The 23,232-nt window shown below is 39.3% G+C and overlaps 2 protein-coding genes across 2 annotated transcripts in view; one reads left to right on the top strand and one right to left on the bottom strand.

Moving 5' to 3' along the window:
• NIP7 (nucleolar pre-rRNA processing protein NIP7) overlaps window positions 1-23,232 on the top strand; it is a 60,809-nt gene that overhangs the window by 33,031 nt on the left and 4,546 nt on the right. The gene's annotated exons all lie outside the window — the stretch shown is intronic.
• Window positions 13,298-14,053, bottom strand: LOC308489594 (large ribosomal subunit protein uL30-like; the record flags this gene model as incomplete). Its single annotated transcript, XM_081030926.1, has 1 exon — window positions 13,298-14,053. Exon 1 carries the CDS (start codon window positions 14,042-14,044, stop codon window positions 13,298-13,300), a length of 747 nt encoding a protein of 248 aa, XP_080887052.1. The 5' UTR covers window positions 14,045-14,053.

The following is a 23,232-nucleotide window of genomic DNA, read 5'->3' on the forward strand; positions in this document are numbered from 1 at the left end:
TGTGTGTGTGCGTGTGTGTGTGTGTGTGTTTGCAAAAAGGGATTCTACTATATGTATTTTATATAACCATTTCTCGTTTAACATGTAATGAACATCTTTCCGTGCCATTAAATATTTTGTTCTACAGTATCTACATAGCACCCCAATATATGGATGAATCAGTTTTTTTTAAACCCCTACTGTTATATGTTTAGCTTTTTCAAAATTTTGTAATTTAGAAAATTTCCATATTAGAAACACCCTTTTAACTGCATCGTTGCATTAATTCATAATTATTTCCTTAGGATAATTTCCTTCAAGTGGAATTATTGAGTCGAAGAATACACACTAGAACACAGATCAGAACATTTCACTCATGACTCCTCACCCTTTTGTTTTTGAACAAAGTGCAGACTTCTTAACATGACTTTTAAAGCCTAAAGCGGTTGCCTGTTTGCCAAACTCATTTTAGGTTCACTTGCGCACAACTTCTCTCACTTCCGTTTCACCTGCTACTCAGTCGCTTGGAGCTTTCATCTTGTCCATTATCACCTAACCACATCCTTGCTGTCCTTCAAGCCCCATTTGAAGGACATTTCACTCCTTCTTGGCTAGGTTAAATTTCCCTTGCTGTTATTCTTTTAGCACCTCATATTTCACCCTTCCTGAAATACATTCTCCGCATTTAGCTCCTCTGAGGATAGGCACTGTTTGTTCACCCTACATCCGGCAACCTAGCCCAGCGCTTGACACATTCCTTGAGAGTGGAATGAATTGACTAGGCACACGAGTAAGGCTTTTGATACACTTTGAAAAACCATGCCACCAGAAAATTATATTTGCTGAAATTTAATTTCATGCCCACCAGCAAACTGTATGTAGCGTCATTCTTAGGGCTGCCTCCCATTTATCGTATAGTTTACATCATGATTTTCTAGATACAGAACAGCTGACTACATATTCTTATGACTGCACAGGATAGCTTCCTTGAGTTCTTTTATCCCTTTCTATCCTTGTAGATATGCCTGGAGAGGACTTAAAAAAAAAATCATGGTCCCTTCTCTTCTTCTCCAGGTGCTTTCTTGTCCAACCCCAGTTCTAAGTCCACTCCCAGCCTCCATCTTTCTGGACACATTCCTGAACCTTACTTTCTTCTTTGCATTTCTGTGATGGGTTTGCCACACTGACCTTGGAGAGTCCATTCCCCACTCATTCACTGGGTGCATCGTTGTCATATCTTCCGCAGGCAGGGGAGTGAGGTAGTAAGGGGCATTTCCAGCAGACTGGGTGGGCATGGAGTGAGTATAGGAAGGAAGTGGGGACATAGGGTCGATACCTGAGTCGTCTGCAGGTATCTCTGATGTGCTTGGAATTCACTGCCCAGTACCTGGGCCAAATAGAGAAATCTCAGTTCTGGTGGGTGGGCGTGCCCCTTCCCTCAGAGGCCCGGTAACTGGTCTATCTTCAAAGGTTGTCCTCCCAGCCCCACTGGACTAGAATCAGCAAAGAACTACATTAGGGCCACTAAAGGACAACACAGGAAGGCAAGTGGCAGCACCACTGAAACTGTGAAATCACATGCTGGACACTTGAATTAATTAGACATGGACCTTATTCTGTACAATATCGTGGTCTGACAAAATCTCCATGTAGTGGACATTCCAGAGTAGAGGTGGAGGCCTCTCAGCCTGACAGGTCTTTGGTGATTGTGGCTGCTTTGCAATCCCAGCTTGCCTGCCTTAAGATGGAGTCATTACCCGCGCTCAAATCCTGACTCTTCCACTTGCTAGCTGTGTAACCTTGAGCAAGTTACTTAACCATCTCTATGGCTCTGTTTCCTCAACTGTCAAGCACAAATAATAGCGGTACCTCATGGGGATTATATGAAAATGAAATGAATTACTATTTCCAATGCCCTTAGTACAGGGCTTGGCTCATTGTAAGGACTCAGTAAGTGTAAGCTATTTTTATTACCTCATCCGGTGCCTGCCCTAAAAGTCTTTTATTTTCTTCTCCATTAAAATTCTACATTTTTAAAGGTATAACTTACATGAAGTACATAAATATTAAGTGTAAAGCCTGATGAGTTTTCTCCCCATTTTTTCAAAGATCCACCATCATATATGGTGTCCCAACATCACTCTTCCTTACCACAAATACCCAACTCTTACCTGAGGTATGTGTTTTGAGGAATTTCAATGTTTTATGCCCTGTCCCTGGGCACCAGCAGGAGGCAGTGTGGTATAGGGGAAAAGCCATGGTCAGCTTGTTGAAGACCAAAAGGCTTATCCTGGCCTCATAACTTCCCCGCTCAGGTAAGAACTTAACCTTTAGGAGTTTTCCCCATCTGCTAAATGGGAAAGACTATCAAATGGACAAATTATGATGAAATGAAATAAGACCTGTAAATAAAGCCTGACACATGTCAATTGAATTGGCAGGGTTTCAAAAAATAATAATACCCAATATCAGGGAGAGTGCTGTGAAACAGGCACTTTCAGCATGTGCTAGTGAGAGTATAAATATATATAACATTTCCAGAGAGCAACGCAGAAACAAAACAAAACAAATAACAAGAGACATAAAACTTCCATTTTTAAGATATTTGTCCTATGGAAATAATCATAAATGAGCACCAAGATTTAAGTACAAGGATTTTTATCACAGCGTTACTTATAAAATACAAAAAATTAGAATGGGAAAGATCTGACAATAAAATTATTAAATAAGCCATGGTGTATTCACAGTAAGGAATTTTATTTTGTGATAAAAATTATGCCCTCATAAAAATAAACAAGTACATAATTACATTTCCAAAGATTATTTAATGCTCAAGATATAATTAGGTAAGAAAAAGGACAGAAACATATAATGTGACCACAAATTTATGGAAATAATAATCATATAAAAATTTTTTGAACATTTACTTTTTATCACTATGCTGGGGTGCTTTACATTTGTTTTTTTGTTGTTTTTTTCTCCCCTTTTTTCACCTCTCCCCCAACGCCAGTTCAAGCCGTTGTTTCTCAGTTTCTCAGTTTCTCAGTCTAGTTGTGTAGGACACGGCTCCCTGGCCCATGCTGGTATTAGGAGCCTTGCAGGCTGTCCCCCCTACTCCCCACCCGCAGTCCCTCCAGTCATCGGTTGGCTGCTCACAGCAGTACCTTGGTTATTTCATTTAATCTTCACTAAAATCCTACAAAAGAGGTTTTATTGTTCCAATTTCACAGATGAATAACCTGAGGGTCCAGGAGGTTAAGTGACTTGCCCAAGATGTCACGATAAATACATGTCTGAATCAGATTTTGGATCCAGATGTGTTTGATATTAACCTAGATAGAATGACAAGAGATTTAAAATTTTTCTTCCTTAGACTTTTCTGTTTTTCTAACTTTCTATAATAAGTAGTGGGAAAAGTCTCCAATAAATGTTATCCTTTTTGAAGCTTTAGCATGATATCTGACTCATGGAAGAGACTAGAGATCACCAGAGTCTAACAACTTCCTGTCTAGGACAGAGCATTTCCTGTCATGTTACATGAATTAACTTACATGGTGCACCAACTAACATTTTAAAAATATTAATAACAACCAACTTTTAAAGACATGCATTTGAAATATGTATATATCAATCAAGCCTGTTATTACTTGAATATTATTGCTCAGGACAAAGCTTAAGTAAGTACTTAGGTTAAAAAAGAGTTATATAAAGAAAAGTGTGATGTAAGCATAGGTGGCCTGTAAATATACCAAAAATCATGAAGGTGACACGTGAGTGCTGGAAGTCTAGGAAACACTGTTCTAGCACCTTTGGGAGGAAGAAGGACTGGAGGTTCCTCAGGTTTTTTTGATTCAGCACATGGAATGTTTGTGTCTCACACACACCTTAGCTGGTCCCTCTCAAATCCCCCAAGTGAAAATTCTCTGTGATCAGCAGCAAGAGTTACAGAAATTCTATAGAGGAGGGCTTTGAGATGGGAGCAGGAGACAATCTGATTGGAAGGTTAAGCGAGGGCATTGTCTTGAAGCCAAGTACACCAAGTGTTGGATGTTAGCTTGAGAAAACGTCAGTTGTCTGTAGGGAAGAGTGGAGGAAGGGACTGTGGGAAACAATGGGAGACTTAAACTCCAAAGCTTTGGCTTCACTTCTCCAAAGCTGGTTCCCTTACCTATGCAGGTCAGAGACTCAAAAATGGTCTTGTCCTTCATGAGCGTTTTGCTCTACCTTTGTTGAGGTCCTACTTGATGAGTCAAAGCTCTGTAGGTTCTAGAAGCACAAATATATTATAGATAAAACACTAATATTGCCTTCAAGGAGTTTAAGGTCTAGATGGAGGACCAACATGTAAAAATAATGACACTCTATTTTGATTTTGAGCTATGGTTATGTATTACTTCTATTGCCCTTCTCCCCGGCTTTCAAATAAATACTCCTAAAATAGTCTTTCCAAGCCAAAGTAATAAGGAATACATTAGGATTGTATGGGACAGTTTAAAGAATCTAGGCTAGGAGTCAGACATATCTGGGTTAGAATTCCATATCCACAGCACTCTAAACTGGACGTCTTCAAACTGGAATTACACATATCCCTGGACATGAAGCCTTTTTAAGGGGGAATCAAGCTTCATGTGTTATCTTTCTCAAAATGAATCTGCCTGGAAACATGCCAATGGCAGAGATCCTGCCAGTTTCCCTAGCGCAATTATCTATCTCCCACTTTGCAAAAGATAAGGCAGACCATCTGAGTCTTACTGTGGTGTGTATTATGATGGGAGAAACTGAGTTTGGATGCAAATAAAGGCATAATCTAAAAGACTAATGTCCCATTAACTACTCCTTCATTCATTTCAGTAAGTGGCGAATTTCAAAGGAAATAATTTTATGCTACTTTGATTGATATTATTCGTATCTTGTTTCTCCGAAACTAAGACCTAGCTGGACCATCAACTCTAATGCATCTTTTGGAGCAAAAATTAATAGAAGACCCATTATTATATTATATTGTATTATACCGGGTCTTATATTAAAATAAGACCAGATCTTATATTAATTTTTGCTCCAAAAAACACCTTAGAGCTGATGGTGAGGCTAGGTCTTATTTTCGGGGAAACACGGTATATAACTAACAATTGTAATGCTAACTTAAGCCCAAAGAAAATTGTTGATATTTACAGCCTTATGGTCATAGTATGTATTTTAAGATTTTAAAAGTCATATATTGTTGCAAAATAATAGGGTGATGAAGAAGGGACATCTTTTACATCTAGTTAAATTAATGACAAATCACCCCAGAAGGTTCCCTTATGCCATTTTCAAATCAATCACCATCTCCCAACCACTGTTTGGGTTTTGAACATCTTAGTTTTGTCTGTTCTTGAATTTCATATAAACAGAATTATATAGTAGGTACTTTTTGTGTCTGATTTATTTGCATAACAAAGTTTTTGAGATTCATCTATATCATCCCTTTTTATTGCTGAGTAGAGTTAGATTGTATAAAAATCCACAATTTATTTATTCATTCTCTATTGATATTTGGGCTGTTTCCAGTTTGGGGCAATTACAAATAAGGCTGCTATGACCATTCTTGTTCAAGTGAAAAAAAAAGTGAATACAGCCACCCCCCACCTTATCTGTGGTTTTGCTTTTCGGGGTTTCAGTTAACCCTAGTCCAAAAATATTGAATGGAAATTACAGAAATAAACAAATCATAAGTTTTAAATTGCACGCTATTCTGAATAGTGCAATGAAATCTTGAGCCGTCCTGCTCCATCCCGCCTGGGATCTGAATCATTCCTTTGTCCAGCGTCTCCACACTGTATCCACTACCCACCCATTAGTCACTTAGTCAGTAGCCATCTTGATTATCAGATCTACTGTTGTGGTATCACAGTGCTTGTGTTCAGATAACCCTTATTTTACCTAATATGGCCCAAAAGCACAAGAGTAGTGGTGCTGGCAATTTGGATGTGCCAAAGAGAAGCTATAAAGTGCTTCCTTTAAGTGAAAGGTGAGTCTAAGTACAATAAGATATTTTGAGAGAGAGAGACCACATTCACATAACTTTTATTATAGTATATTGTTATAATTATTCTATTTTTATTATTGTTAATATCTTACTGTGTCTAATTTATAAATTAAACTTTATCATAGGTAGGTACATATAGAAAACATAGTATATATATTTGATCTGTTGGCTGTCCATGGGTTTGGTATTATCCACCGTTTCAGATTTCCTCCACTGGAAATCTTGGAATGTAACCCCTGCAGATAGGGAAGGACTACTATCAGGTGAAAACTTTTAGATGTCAACTTTAAAATGTACAAGGGGATACACATTATTAGGCGGTGGTTTCTTTTCCTTTTTATTGTGAAATATAACACACGTACAAAACAATGCCAAACTGTTTTCCAAAGTATTTGTACTATTTAACACTGCTGCGTTAGCCTAATATTGCAACAATCTGATGAGCGTATGGTTATTTATATTTGTTGCAAATATCTTCTCTCACTCTGTGGTTTATCCATTATACTCTTTATGGAGTATGTTTATGAACCAAAGTGTGCAACTTTAGTATAATTGAATCTATTATTCTTTTCCTTTATTGTGAGTGGTGTTAAAGGCTTGTCTAATAAATCCTTTCCTATTCATAAGCCATAAAGATATTTTCATATATTATCTCCTAAAAAGCTGTAGATTTTTGCCTGTGTGTGTGTGTGTGTGTGTGTGTATGTGCGTGCATGTGTGCGCGTGTATTTTACATTTAACTCTTTTAATCATCTGGAGTTGATGTTTGTATATGGCATGAAGTAGGGTCCAATTTCATTTTTCCCCATAGGGGTATCCAGCTATCACAGTACCGTTTATTAAAAAGATTGTCTTCCACTCTTTGTTATAAATTATGTGGCCATAGATGTGTGTGTCTTTTTCTAGGTATACACAATTTTTCAAAATTATTTTGTTGGAATGTGCAACTCTACTAAACAAATTGTGTGTGTTTTTTAATAGTTATTTAACTTCTCTGAGTTCCCTGCAATGTTGGAAGAATAAAATGGGGTCATGCAGTAAAGTGGCTAGAGACTCTGACATAATAAGCCTCAGGGAGCAGCAGTAGTTTTTTTTGTGTGTGTTCTGTTTTTTCTGTTGTTATATTTCAAGTGCTGTGGAATACATGGAAACACCACCTGCTTTGGGGGTGGAACTGCCAGAGAATGTGACATCTGGGTGGGTCATGAATGACGAGAGAACTCTGTCGTCTGTTTTTACGATTGTGATCTGTTGGCTGTCCATGGCACATTTCCCACGTGGGTTTCATTTACTTCATATTTTACCTGGATTACTAAGGTCCAGAAGGAAAGGACTGTGCTGCGCCCCACATGTTGGCTTGTGGCAACCCCCAGTAGCAGTTGCTTAAGAAGACCTACAATTGTGCTGGCTCCTTGTTTGTTGGACACATATACACGTCATGGAGGGCAGGGCTGGGTCTTTTTAAAATTCCTGCCACTGTAGTGCTGCAGGATTCCTGAGTTACACCCACACATGGCTCCCTCCCCAACCCCCAGCTACTGGCCAACACATGCACACCAACAAATTCACCCACTCGCCCCCAGCACCATACCATCTACAGGAGTGGTGAAATCCATACCTCTCCTTCAGTACAATCTTGCCTCTGGGGGAGAGAGCATGCATAGTAGGCACTTGATAAGCATCGGGTGAATAACAAATGAGTGACCACATCAAGGTTAGGATTTAGGAGCACATTCCCATTTGCTGCAGTGTAGCAAGAAATAGGTAGATTAAGTGGCCATATCCAGACCGGAGAGTGAATGGGAATCGCAGGGGTGGGCATGCAGATTCCCCCTCCCTCCTATTGAATCAGAACAGAGAAGAGATGTGCAGAGAGGAGCTATTTTAAATGAACTCTGCGAGATTCTGGTTTTGATGCCCAGTCAGCTATGGGAACAATAAAAATTGAAAAAAACAACAGCATCTGGGTCCATTCTTCTTCAAAAGTACCAATTTGGCAGAACTTAATCAAAACAAAATTCACATGCCTTTGAACCTACACTTCTTCCTAGACTTTATCCTATGCCCCAAAATACAGGCACAAAGATATTCAAGGCAGCGTTTTTGAAACAGAGAAATATTTGAAACTAGGAAAATGTCCGTTCATTCAGTAAACATTTTATTAAGCATGACAGGCATAGTTCAGAGATATTGCGGGTTCGGTTTCAGACCACTGCAAATAAGTATTGCAATGAAGCATTGCAATGAGTATTGCAATGAAGAGAGTCGTAATCCTTTTGCTTATGGAAGGTCTTGCCTTCAGTTTGTAAAAAATACAGCATCTGTGAAGAGCAATAAAGGGAAGTGCCATAGAACAAGTTATGCCTGTTTACTAGACACAGCAGGGAGTACCAATAACAAAATAATAAATTAAGTCCCTACTCTTCTATAGATTTACATTTCAGTCCCTCAAAGGAGGACTGGATGAATAATTTATGATACACCCAAGCAATGCAATAGTATCCATCACATCAAAAGGAACAAGATTTGTAAATACAGACTGCTTTGAAAAGATGTTCAAGACATATTTCCAAAAAAAAAAAAAAGAAAGAAAGCTTTTGAATGTATTACTTATTCAAAATCAATAAGAAAAAAGAGAAATAAAGAAAAAAGAGAAAAACAAGTTACAAAACAGTGCATATAGAATTGTCCTATTTGTGTATAAAAAAATATATACATAGACATAGACATATACATATGTACATAAGTAGAAAAAACTGGAAGAATGTTCAAAAAGTTAACAACAGTTATCACCGGGAAGTATGATTTAAAGGGGAAAAATTATGCTTTTCTCTGTATTCCCTTTTATGCTGTTTAAACTTTTTAACCTAAGAAAACATTACTTTTATAATTGTTTTGACTGTTAAAAAAAAGTTCCATAGAACCTTGAGAGCCTGTGAGATTCTAAATTTCCAGCAGGGGGCAGCAGTGATTCTCAAATATTTCTGACGTTAACAAAGCTGAGGCTTGTGTCCACAGATTGCCAATTCCAGGCCCAAACACTGTACTTGGGTCACCAGATTACAAAGGAAACAAAAAGCAATACCACAGAAAGCTTAAAATGCTGTAGGAATTGTTGTAACAAAACATTTCCTGTAAGTTCTTTATTAACATCTCTACATGAGTCTAAACTGCCTTTTACTTCTCTGGAGCTCAGTTTTCTTATTCATTAAAATCAGACTTTTTGATGAGAAATCATAAAAGGTCTTTTACCGGCTCTAAAATTCTATGGCTTTAAGAATCTAAGTCAGCATCAGGAAGAAACAAGCCCCAGCGCCCTCTGAAATTAATTGGCTTATCAAAGAATCTGCTTTACAACCCTTAGCTGATCAGGATGAATTATTACCCATTTATCTTTAGTGTAGATCAAAGAATACTTTTTGGGGGGAGGAGAGAAGGATGTTGGTATTTATTCAATTTGCTGATGGAGAAAAAGGAGAACTCTCCCACTCTATAAATTTTTAGCATGTGTGTAAATGTCGTAGGTCTGGTGTTTAGAAATTACACACAGGCTTAGGAAAGAATCTTTACTGGGTTGGCCAAATTAAACAGCAGGCAGTTGTAGAGAAATAAACACAAGTTAACATTTAACCACAAGTCCCCGTTTTGCTGCTTGGTCTTTTTGAATAGGAGGGGACTAAGCGGGTCAGCAGGCTTCTGGCTACTCCACTGAGGGAGACCATGGGCTCCCCTGAGAACTCACCCACCTGCCGCTTTTATAAAGTATATATTTAATGTATATATGTAAGCATTTAATATTTATATATTTAAGTGTCTGAATCATAAACTATTCCATCTACTTCATGCCCCAACAGCAGTTCTCTTTTCACGGATAACCCTTATAAATTGTGAAATTCATTTTTTTCTTTTAACATTGGTACAAGCTTACACAGCTAATAAGTTTTTCAAGCAGGATTCAACCCTATGACTGGCTCCAAGACCCTCACCCTTGACCATGGCACAATGTAAAATGAGAGGACTCACTTCATCTACTTGTTATTTGGAAGAGGTTGAATATCTGCAAGGGTAGTTGGGTATAAATGTATAAAGTGAATGATTGTTGTGTCACAAAGCTCCGTCTAGCTTCCATGGATTAAGCACTCACGATGCGGTAGTCTCTGTCAGGTGCTAGCGTAAGGGGGTCAAAAGATGAAGTAGACTTGATCTTCGCACTTTAAGAAACTTCTAGGTTTTGGAGGAGTGAGGAGCCAACAAGTCAGCAAACATAACGTGAAAAATAATAGGCAAACACAAATAAGGAAGAAGAAATCAGGGCAGCATTGCAGGATGGTTAAATCCATGGGCTGTGGAGTCCAGTTCTTAGCTGTGGGATCTCTAAGCCCTAGTTTTCTCATTTATAAAATGGGGATAGCCTCTAGTTCATATTTAATGCATTATTAAGTTGCTTAGCATTGAACCTGGCAGATGGAAAGACTTGTTAAAATGTTCGTTAATAATATTGTTTGATAAAGCTTAAGCAAAATCAGAATTCTGCATACTACCACATTTCTGGGATGGTGATGCCCCTTTCTGAAATTTTTCTGACTCTCCCAGCACCAAAGACCCATTTTCTTGAGATTCTTCTTCTTCCTGACATAGTTATCTTTTGATCCTACTAGAATGTCTCCAGGAAAGAATGATGTGGCAAAGGGGCCCCAGCGCAGGGAAAGGGAATAGACCTTGGCACAGGCAAATCAAGAGAATCAACCTGGACTGTTTGTTGGAAAATTTCTAGGACCCCTTTCCCAAGATTTTCATTCTGTTCCAAATTGAATTTTAATACATATTTTACTAATATTTTAATATAACTATAATCATAGGAAGGATTTCGCATGATTTTATCCTGCAATCAATTCCCTTCCCAACCAGCCTAGTTATTGTTTTCTCCCAAACACTGACTCACCTCTTTCATCCTCAGTCAAGGACATTGCTTTGATATGCTACAATGGCTGCTCCTTTCAGCTTCTAAGTCTTGGCATGAGGGCATGTGAGATCTTTCGTCTGAAACCTTCTGCCTTCTGACAACCAAATATAAACTAACACTTCTCCTCTCCTCTAAAAACCAACTAAAAACTCACCTCCTTCTGGAAGCCTTCCCAACTGATTTCTTTACTTTTGCTCTCTGTTCTTGCCACAGATGGCTACTGGGGTTGTTGGAATGTAACCAGGAAAGTGTTCTTACATCTTTGCTATGTGTGTAAGTTCTGGTTCTTCCTATGGGGGACAGCATGAATTTGTGGAGAGAGCCAGGACCCTGGAATCTGGCATGAATTCATACAGCAGCAGCACTCCTGAGTTCTCAAATTCATTCTGGCTGTCCTTTGTCACCTTGGGACTGCTGCTTTATTCTCGTGGGTTGTCATCTTCCAGCCTGGCTTCTCCAGGCCACTGTCCCTTCCCCGCTTCACTTCTCTCCAAGAGTGAACAGAGGACCTTCTTTTAATTTCCCAAAGCACAACTAAGACCCTACTGTGTGTCCCACCAGTTACTAGAGCATCCTCAACTGTCAAATGGGAGTAATTGTAGGCTCTTTGTCACTGAATTCTTGTAAGAATGAAATGAGATCAGGCATGTTTATGAAACTATGGAACTTGGCAGACAGCGAGTTGTGGCTGATACCTTAGACTGGTTCGTTCAAAATCCATCCCAGCCTCTTTCTAGCTTGCTTCCTGGACTGCAGAGGCTGGAAAGCGAACACTATATTTCTCAAAGTCCCTTGCAACTACAGTTCTGTTTGTGATTTCAATTCCATTTGTGCGAGACTTTAGAACTATGAGTTATGTGGAGGGAGAAACAGGTGTGAAGCATTCATTTTGCTGGTGCTGATCTATGGCAAAGGCAATGTGATTCTGGAGCTGGCAGCTGTGGTGGCAGCTTAGCAGTTCTGAAGTTTCTGGATGGTGGCAGACACTGCGGCTTGCTTGTCAACCTGTTCCACAGTGTAATTTTAGAAATGTAATTTCATTCCTGGATGTTGAACCTAGAGTCTGTTTCTTAACTTTCCTAATGATTCTGTGAGCTGTCCATACCCTTTAACAAATCTCTTTGTGCTTGAATTAGCAAGAGAGCAATCTGTTGTCTGCAACCAAGAAAACTGACCACTACATAGGCGATCAATAAATGTGAGCTGTTACTAATCTTTTAAAACTTTGTTGAAAGCTTGGGTAATCAAGCAAGTAATTACATTTCAGGAAATAAAATTTAAAACTAGATACCAGATAAGACCACGTAAAATAATTTCTAGCATAGCAATGTCTCATAGAGCTTTCTTTAATGATGGAAATTTTCTATATTTGCACTCAATATGGTAGCCATTTGTAATATGTGACTGTTGAGCACTTGAAATGTGGCTACTATGATTGAGAAACTGAATTTTTAATTTGACTTAATTTTAATTCACTTAAATTTAAAATTAAGTAATCTCATGCAGTTGGTGGCTACTGTACTGGATGGGACAGTCCTTGCGTGTCTCAGCCTTATCCTTCCACAAGGGTCTTTTACAGCTACATCTCTCCCTGGCCAAGAAACTTCTTCAATTAGTTTTCCTCAATCCGCAGTCTCAGGTCAGATGCTAATAATCTGCAGAGGTGCAGCATATCCATGAGAATGACAACTTTTATACGATAAATTTACGGTTTCATTGTCCCCAAACTCCATTCTAAGATTGCGTATTGGCTTTCTATTTGCACAGCCCAAAAGTTCACTGAAGTGTTTTTGCTGAAATGCGATCTGTATCAAAAGACAAATCTCACCCTTTACTTACAGAAAGAAAACCATTTTTTGTATTAAATATATATACCGGGGTGCCAAAAAAATGTGTACACATGACTTGTATTCATCTTTTCTTATTGGTATATGTTGAGTATTACAATTTTAATACAGTTTTTTTCCTTTCTTAAAATGTGTATACTTTTTTTTTTGGCAACCTCTGTATATACCATCATTTCTAGGTATTACATTTCCAAAAATATTGGAATCCTATATGAGTTAGGCAAATAGTTCTCACACATTGCTGCATATTAGAATCACTATAATAAAATAATTTATTGCCAGCCACACTCCAGAGTAATTAAATTAGCATTGTGGGAAATTATTAAAGGGACCCAAAACTCTATCTGCAAAACTCTAATTTTTTCAAAAAAGAATAATGTATTTCTTTTTTTTTTTTTTTTTTTTTTTTTTTCAATTTGAAAACAGTCGCTGTTTATTTTATTAACTGACCAGATTACAGAAATGCCCATGGTAGATACCTCAGTTCATCCTTCTAATCAGCCTGTTGATCTGGTCTTCCCTGTTGCCAGCATCTCCCCCTTCTACAAAGTGGGTGGTCTTTTTCTTCATGCCACCTCGTGGAGAGGACAATTTGAAGGGCCACAGGAAGTTGTTTGCTTCTTTGAAGCGTTTTCCAACAGTGTAGATCTCATGAATCAGATCCTCCATGCAGATGATGCCATATTTACCAAGAGACCGAGCAATCAATGTGTTATCTGTCAGGGCAATTCGCTGTTTGTTGATTTTGCCATAACCACGCTTGTAGATCAATTCATTTACGGACTTCAGGTTTGGGTACCCCCATGCGATGTATGGCTCCACAGTCCTCAGCATGTTAATGGAAGCCTTGTTGAGCTTGACAAAGGTGCCATTGAAGATCTGGCGAAGGCGAAGCAGCTGCAACACCTTCCGGACCTTTGGGCTCACGCCGTTGATGCCTCTGATCCTGATGACAAATGCCAGCTTGGGCTCCGCAGGCACGTAGAAGTTGCCGGCTTTCCTTGCCATCCTCGCCATGCGAATCTCCGTCCGGTACATCTGCCTGTATTCTTTGTGGTAGTGCTTGGCTTTTTCATAGATGAGCTTCCTCCTCGCCTTTCGAAGCATCTTTTCCGCGAACTTCTTTCTCAGGCGCTTGATCTTCAGCTCCGCGAAATTCCTGCGCTTCTTCTTGAGGGTTTCGGGCACGGCGGGGACCTTCTTCTTCTTCTCCGGTGCAGCCTCCATGGTTCCGGCCGGGAAAGCCAGAATAATGTATTTCTATGTTAACTAGTAATTAAAAGTTAATAACAATACAAGAAAATAATGGTAGAATTTTGGGTAATTTATTGTGAGATAAGATAAATAATTACAAATTTATTATTCCAAGCCAAACATTTTTTTTTTTTCATTTTGGTTGACTAGAGGCCACAAGGAGACTTCTAGTAATCATAGAGCCATCATCCAACAACTCTGGGAAGCTTCTGGAACACAAACATTAACAGAGATTGCAGATTTCAGTCAGGGTCCTCTTCCATATTGCCACTTTCACATGTTCTGTGAATAAACCCAGATAATAAACCATAAATGTTTTATAGACCTTCCTTCCCATACAACCAAACAAATGGGCAACCCCGGGGAAGATGGGAAAAAAGAGAAGAGGTGTCCAAGTTCTGTGTCAGATGGCCCTTTATTATGCTTCCCATCCCTCCACTTCCCCACACACAGATGTTCCCTGTGAATGAACTTGGCTCTGTGATTCATACCAGAACGGGATGGTCCCAAAAAGTTTAAAGAGAGGAACTCACATTTCCTGAAATGATTTTCTCTTGACATTAATTCAAATATAGGAAGGAGCTGCCTAAGTCTTTTATAAATACCCGCGACACATATGTGACTCAAGACTGATTTTATTTCCTCCTGTTCTCTTGGTGCCTCTTTTATCTTTACCAGAGCGATGCTATGGCTTCAGTTCATGACTGCAGTGAGTGACAGTTGGGAGCTAGCTCTTTCCTCCTGCCCTGATTAAAAAATGGCAGGGCGTTTCCCACAACTCGAAGGCCCAGGTGCTTGGAAATACTGCCAAATACTTCTTCCAACTTAAAAAAAATATATAATTATGTCCATTAATTTTGCATTAGTCAACACATTCAATAATTTAAAAATTCAGAAGCTACAAAAAGCATAAAGTTACCTTGGTTTTTCTGTCCATGTCCCCTAGCTTCCCGGTTCCCTTTCTCAATGCTACCAGTTTCTAGTATATCTTCTCGGACATAGGTATTTTATATATATTTAAAAGAACACATTTATGTTTTCTTCCCCCCTTTTATTCTTTTATTTTACATTAATGACAGCACACGATACAAATATATTTTTCATTCGTTTGATTTTTTTTCTCTTACTCCAGCCACTAGAATGGGAGCTCCACGAGGGAAGGGATTTTATTGTGTGTCATGTTGTACTCTCAGTATGTAGAGTGGTGCCTGGCACATTGTAGCTGCTCCATAAATATTTGTTAAATAAGTGAATGAACACACACTGTTTTGCATCTGCTTTCTTCACTTTGGAGGTCATCTCATTTCATTATGTAAGGAATCTCCTCATTTTTTCACGACTGTATAGTGTTCCTTCCATTTTCTGGATTCAGTATGGTTTATGTAATCAGATCCCTATTGATGGATATTAGTTTGTTTCGAATCCTTGGCTGTGAAAAATAATCCTGTCATTCATATCCTTGTACAAACATGTCACACATGTGTGAGTATATCTATCTGTAAGGGAAACTTTTAAATGCAAAGTAGCTGGGTCAAAGGGTGATGTATGATGTACATTTTGCCAACTTCTTTTTAATCAAAAGCACCTGGTCGTGTCTAAATAGCATTACTGCAGTCTATAGCAGTTCCCTTAAGCCCATTCTGGGGTATCTATTATTAGTGAAATTGTTCTGGTTAGGCCTGAATTTATTACCTCCACTTATTCCTGCAAGTCCAACAGAAAAACACCACACAGGTTGGAACTATTGAAAAAATACAGATGAATCTCAAAAACATGGTACAGAAAGAAAGAAGTACACACTAGAAGGTGCACACTGTGTGATTCCATTTACATGCTGGTAAATCGAGAACAAACAAGCCGACTCTGTAGTTACAGTAATCAGAATAGCAGCTTCCTGAGGTTGGGGGCACTGAGTGGTAAGAGGAGCTGTGGAGCTTTCTAAAGAGATGGAGACGTTTGTATCTTGATTTGAGTGGTAGGAACAAGAATATTTGCGATTGTCAAAACTCACTGACGAGTACACTAAAATGTAGACATTTTATTTTATGTAAAATATACCTCAGTTTAAAAAAACTTGAAGGAAGTGGGTTTTGGAGGCACATAATGTGTTATTATCCATAGATTCCAGCCATACTGGCCTTTTTTCAATTCCTCAAACACACCATGCTTTCCCCCACCCGACAGCTTGCATATATGCTGGTCCCATTGCCTGGAACACTCCTCCCTCTTACCAACACACAACCACACCTGTACATGCACACACGCACACACACACACACACACACACACACACCTATCTTTTTATAATTCACTGTGTGTCAAACTACCTATAGCATACAAAATGGCTAGAATGATACACATAATATTATAACCTGTATGAATTATTTGGCAAAACTCAGGTATAAGAAATTGTACATTTCTCAATTTTGGGAGACTCTAAATGCAACTCTATCTCTACCTTTCTAGGTGGTGAGGGGTGATACAATTGCAATCATTTTTGGCCACGCTGCCCCCTTGGTCTCCTGGCATTGGAGAAGTGTATGGGTTTAGACAATTCAGAAAACTTTGAGAGGGGCCTTTGGTTCACACAGTGACGTGGGGGTGCTCATTGTTCTGTGTGGTTTACTTGAAGGTGAAAGGCTCAGACTCAGTGCGAAGCTCAATCATTAGGACCCTCTTGGAGGGTCCTAAGACCTAAGAGGTGCTTAGCCCTCAGTCTTCCTGGGGCCACCAGCTACCCCCATCTGCCACCTTCTGGGGCTCTGTGTGGGACTGGGGTGGGAGTCTCTATCATTCTGGAACTTGTCCTCCCTACTTCCTCCCAGTGGTTTTGCACTTTAAAAAACCATCCTGTGGAGGACGGGTGGGAAAGGGCTAGAGGGAACTTGGGGAGACCTGTTAAAGCTGATACGTCCCCAGGTTGGACTTAGCCTTGGCTTCTATTAAATAACAAATGGGAAAACTGGGAAAGGAGAAAGAAATGTATTTTTTTTCCAAGGCTTCTAAGAGTTTTGCAAACAATTAGAGTAATTAAAAGTTCTCAGAAGTAGCCGATGGTGCCCTTTTCACCGAGGGAATGTGGGCCAAGCATGATATATTAAAAGAGAAGGAGCTGCTCTATTGAAGTTAAAAATAATCTTCTGTCACATGGCTAATTTGTTGGAATGCAGCAATTAAAGGACTGTGAGCAGAGGGAGAGCTGGAAGCAGCTGGGGAGCTCACAGGCGGAGTGCGTGCCCTGGGGACTATGTTTGCAGAGAGAAAAAACAGTGTCACAGCTGACTTAGGGCACCTTATCAGAAAACCCACAAAAGGGGCAGGAAGAAGGAAAAGTAGGGTCAATGAGACCTGTGACCTTTGGGCTTATCAGACAGTGAAGGGATGGGTCAGGACTTGTCACCTGTGCTCTGGGATGCTGATTCACTCAGCAAGGATGAAGGCCTTCCAGTTCCCCCTGCACTTTGAAAACTATGCTTTGAATCCATTTCAAAGGAACACATAACCCAAAGAAGCCCTTTGATCCTAAATCCATGGGAAAACCAATCTATATGGGCTTGAGGGGTAAAGCTCAGGGCAGGAATACAAATCCTAGTTTGGTGAGTTGGGGGTTTTTGAAGTTTTTGAAATTTTGGATAACTTTTTTGGAAATTTTTGAGTTGAAAGAGATTTTTAAAAAAAAAGTTATCTAGTATAATATCTGAATTTTCCAGGTGAGGCAACAAGCTCACAGAGGCTGATTTGCTCAAGTTCATTCAACCAGCAAGTGACAGAAGCTAGCTTCTAACCCAGGTCTTTAGATAGAGAGGAAGCGGTGGTTAGGAATCGCAGGATTCAGACTGCCCTGACTGTGGAATCCTGGCTCCACAAGTTGTAGGATCCTCTCAACAAGTTCCTAACCCCTCTCAATCTCAGTTTTACCATCTGTAAAATGGGAAAAACAATAGTACCTACAACCTAGAATTGTTACAATGCATGTAAAGTGTTTAGTGTAACATCTTGCCTAGAGTAAATGATTTTAAAATGTTAGCTGTTATTAGCCCGTGGCTTTTTTATCCATCACCCTCCATCACATTTCTGATGCCTTTTTGCAGGTTAACTTGCCCATACTTCCTCTTTGGTTTGGATGGGATTCTCTTTCTCTCTTTTCCACCTCCAACTCTCACTCATTATATATAAAGAAAAAGAGGGCTAGTCACTTTCTCCTAGCATTTCCTGCATTCTGACACACCCATGTTATTTGTTTTCTATCAAGCTATGTGCCTTCCAGCCTGTGTTTTCAGTATGGTTCCCAAGTTGCTGACAAGCAGAAATGGCTGGCGCCAACATGAAGAAGCAAGTATTGCTGCCCCAAATGCAGTAGCCAGCTCTATCTGAATCTTTTAGAATACTTGATCAATTTTCAAATTAATAATGGACACTATTAGCAGTAGGGCCTCTGAATGTCCAGTGGAGGTTTGGGCTTCATAGTCTGGGTAACCTTGAAAGTGGAGGTCAAATTCTGTGGGTGCACATAAATTGCAAAGAACAGAAACCTAACTCACACTAGCTTGAAAAAAAAAAAAAAAGCAAATTTAGTGGCTCATGTGACCAGAAGACTAGGTTTCATTATGGCTTGATTCAACGGTTCAACAGCGGCCCCAGGGCACCTTTCTGCTTTGTTGGGCTCCATTCTTTAGACTCTTTCCATTTGGCAGACAAAAACAGCTTTGGAGAACCCCAAGCTTAACTTCTTTCCGGTTTAGTATTGTTTAAATAAAGAAGCTGTCATCCCCCCTTAGTTCTCTTTCCCTGGTTGGCTGCCTTAAATCAAGTGTGCATTTCTGAAACAATGGGGCCAGGGAAATGAGCCTCTCTGATTGGACAGATTGGATCACGTGGCCCACCCGCAAGCTTGTGGAGGCGGTGTATATTAATTGGCAGTTCCACTCTCTTCACATAGACTAGAATAGGAACAATTCCTCTGAGGAAGATGGGGGTACTGAGACCAGAAGAAAGGGGGAGGCAGTGAGATATAAAGCATTAATAGTGAAGTACAGCACTTATGTGTACTTTTCTGAGATGGTGATTTATAGCTTGTTTAATCTCAAAGTGCTCTGTAATCCAAGAAATAGTAAGAACTTTTGGAGAGAAAAATGCTTTCTCCCCATTCCAGATATTTCCTTCCTGTAGCAGATCATTAATTAACGTTAAGGCTCCAGGCTCCTCTTTGCGACTTTCACCTCTGCACTTAGGGAGAGAATCAAGAGAAATTGGGCTTGAGTCGCCCAGTGTCTTCCTTTTTCTGTTCTCTTAGAATCAAGATCCTGGCGGGGAGGAGGGGTTCTCTCCCTCCACATGGGGAGTGTACCGTGGTCCACTGCTGCCTAGGACTGGTGAGAAAGTCTGTTTAATTAGGATAGAAGGAAGCCTGTTGGGCACACATTGTCAGGCACACTCCTTAACCTATACCCTTATCAGAAGATAATCCATCTCCTAACTACCCAAATTCCCAATTGATTCAGAGCCTGAACGGGGGAGGCATGCTATTTACTGGGCCCCTTCTCAAAAGTCAACAAGAACCACCAACTTAGAACGTCAGGGACCCACAGATTCATCCTCTTCCTTTCCCCTTCCTGGCTGGGTCCCCTGTGGGAGGAGCTGGTCACCTAGGGAATCCACAGAGATGGTGGAGAGCGCTAGCAACTGGCTCAGAGGTAGGTAACAAAAATGACAAAAGGCAAGAAAGCTAGATTTACAACAGCAGGTGAGAGGAACTGGGACTATTTCACGTGGAGGGGAGAAGAAAACAATGGAGGGGTGATTTAATAGTGGCCTTCAGCAGAGCCATGCTGAGGGTGTGGCATCACTGGTATTTTTCCACAGCCTCACGCTGACCCGTAGTCATAGTCACATCTGCCCCCCACCTCTCTTGTCCCACTTGTGTCGGTCTACGCCCACCTCTTCGGAAACATTGTTCCACTTCCACAGAGAGGTGCACGAGGTTGGGGCACACCAACCCACTATAATAAAATAACATTTTATTATTTCTTTTTAATTACAAAAGTAACACACAATCTGTGACAAGAACTAAAAAAATACACCAAACTATAAAGATGAAAACTAAAATAAACTCCAAGCCCTCACTCTGAGATAGCCATTAGCGTTTTGGTCTGTTATTGTGCAGCCTTTTTCTGTACATAATTTAACATTTAGTATTTATTTCTTTTAAAGTTTTATAAAAATATTTCAAATACAATAGCAGTATATATTGTAAAAGATGAAAATAATTTATTCTGCTGTTTCTCTTACTCATATGATCTATGTGTACTATTAAACTGAATGTTCTCTATCATTACCACTTTTTTTTCTCTCTCCTGTCATTAGAATTGGTTGACATTAGTGGCACACAGTTGAGAGGAACATACTGGTATAAGGACACCCATTTTAGAAATGAAGTTCTCAGTGGCTTCCATAAGCCGGGTTTCTTGGCCTTCCTTCTCTATCAGAAATACCCGTCACATCACCCCTGGCCACACTGGCCTCCCAGCTCCAAGATTTTGATTCTGGGAACATATAGCTTCAAGTGAACAAAGAGTCAAGGGAAAGTTCTTCATCAGCAGGAGAATTATTCTATTTAGTGTGCTTCCTTACATGAGTGGGGACAATAAGGGGAAAGAATGAGAAGAAATAAAAGGCCAGTTATTCAGGCCACTTTAATGAATCACCCCCCAGTGTCGTTACCCATCCCCAGTCAGGAAAAGCTTGAGTTTTTCCTTGCCAAGAAAAACAGAGGGCAGGAAGAAACAAATTACGACCTTGTTTGTGTTTTGTGTCTTAACTATTTGATTTATAGACCTTGATCCAGTGATTATGGATGAAAGAAAATATCCCAGTGTCCCAAACCTAACCTGAACTTAACCGAGGGTGGGACGCACGTCCACTGCTCAAAGTTAGCACGAAGTTAAAACGCTTTAAGAATAAAGTTTCAGGGGTAGGGGCTGCCTGTAGGCATTCTCAGCCCAGGGCAAGGCCAAATTCCTTTCCCACACTCCAATTTCAAAAAAAAAAAACTGTTTAGAAACTTAACCTCTTTTTCCTCGTTCCAGAAGCTGAACATTTATTCAACAGATAGTTATTAAGCGCCTACTGTCTGCCAAGCACCATGTCAGATACTGGGGATATAATAATGCATGTACAGATCAATCAACACATAAATCAGAAAAATGTCATGTAGCCATGAGTGTTATGGAGAGAAAGAGAACAGAATTCTGTGTTAAAGACACTGGGTAGCCACCTACGAGGAAGTGGCTCATCTAGGTCTCACCAAAGGGTTGACATTTAATCTGAGATTAGAATGATAAAGTCTGAATGTGAAGTTCAGGTGGGAGACCATTCCAGGCAGAGGGAATATCCCCTAAGGTAGCTAGCTCATGCTCGGCATATAGAAAGAAAGCCCTCTCAACTCAAAAGAAATTCTTTTGAGTTCACCAGCACTCAAAACCAGCATTCACATGCCTCACCAGTGAGAATATAAATTGGTACAATTGCTACCACTACAAATATATGTGCTCTTGATTTAGAAGTCCCATTTCTTCTTATACATGTGTATAATGGTGTAAGATCAAGGTTATCAATGACAGCATTGTTTGTAATTCCAAAAGCCTGGAAACCCAAAACTCCATCAGTAGGAGACTAGTGAAATTACGATACATTCATACCAAACTGAATACTAAACTATGGAAAACTATGCAGCTGTAAAAATAAATGTCTGTGTCTTACTATCTAAACATTTCTAAGATGTCATTAAGTAAAAAAAAAAAGTCAAGATGCAGAACTGTGTGTTGTTTGCTACCTCTTATATAAAAGTGAGTAAACCAAGCATAAATATTTATATTTACTCGCATTGGCATAGAGAAATTTAGGAGAGATACACAAAAAACTTACTGATTATCTAGGGTGGGTGAATAAAAGGGGATGGAAAGTGGGTGGGAAAGGTTGGCAAGAAGCTTTCTATTGAGCTGTTTGGGTTTTTTTTTAGTTTTGAATGATGTGAATGTATTAAAGACTTAAAAAATTAAATTAAAACTTGTTCCCTTGACTTCCCCTTTTCTTAATTTTTTAACTTATCACTTAATCCATAGCCATTGTTTACTCCTCTAGCCACAGCGCTAAAGAAGTTCCTACTTAAATGTGGGCGATGGTTAATAAAAAGTACATTAATGCAAGTGAGTTATATCTAACAAAGATTATTTTAAAAATCCATTAGAGATTAATCTAATCACGAAGGAGCTTTCTGTGCTTTACTACTCTACTCATCCTCAGCAGACCAGACAAAGGCCCCTGACCAAAGGCAGTTGGAGCATTCCGAGGGCAAAACCAGCCTAAAGGAAACTTTGTGTTTATGGAAACTTTATGATTTTTCAAAGTGGCCTTTTTGCCCAGTAGATTATATAAAACCAGTGACATCATCCAGTCTCTGTACTAGATTATCTTTATCAAAAAGAACCCCTTTCAGATGTAAAGTACAGCATAGAGAATATAGTCAATAAGGTTGTGACAACTTTGTATAATGCCAGGTGGGTACTCGACTAATGGAGGCGGGGGTCACTGCATAAATTATACGCTTGTATAAATGTCTAACCACTATGCTGTACACCTGAAACTAATATAAAATAACATTGAATGTCAACCGTAACTGAAAAAAGTAAAAAAAAAAACCAAAAACCCCTTACACTATAAAGAACTTCAAAATTTTAATATATTTTCACATCCATTCTTTCACTCGCTCCACATCTGGGACGTAGTGTAGCATTTTTGTTTTAAATCCATCTCCTTCCCCCTCTTCATGCCCTTCCCCTAACCACTATCCACACTTCTAACATTGTATCTAAATTTGTCTGTTTTTTCTTCAACAGCTTTATTGCAGTACAAGTCACATACCATATAATTCACATATTGAAAATGTATAATTCCATATCTTTTAATATAGTCACAGGATTTTGCAACCATTGTGGCAACCTAATTTTTTTCTGTTTCGTTCATTTGTTTTGTTCTTTAGATTCCATATATAAATGAGATAATATGGTATTTGTCTTTCTCAGTCTGACTTCTTTCACTTAGCATAATCCCCTCTAGGTCCATTCATGTTGTTGCAGTTGCAATCTAATTTTGTAATATTTTCA

The sequence above is a fragment of the Rhinolophus hipposideros genome (assembly GCF_964194185.1).
Source record: "Rhinolophus hipposideros genome assembly, chromosome: 21".
Lineage (NCBI taxonomy): Eukaryota > Metazoa > Chordata > Mammalia > Chiroptera > Rhinolophidae > Rhinolophus > Rhinolophus hipposideros.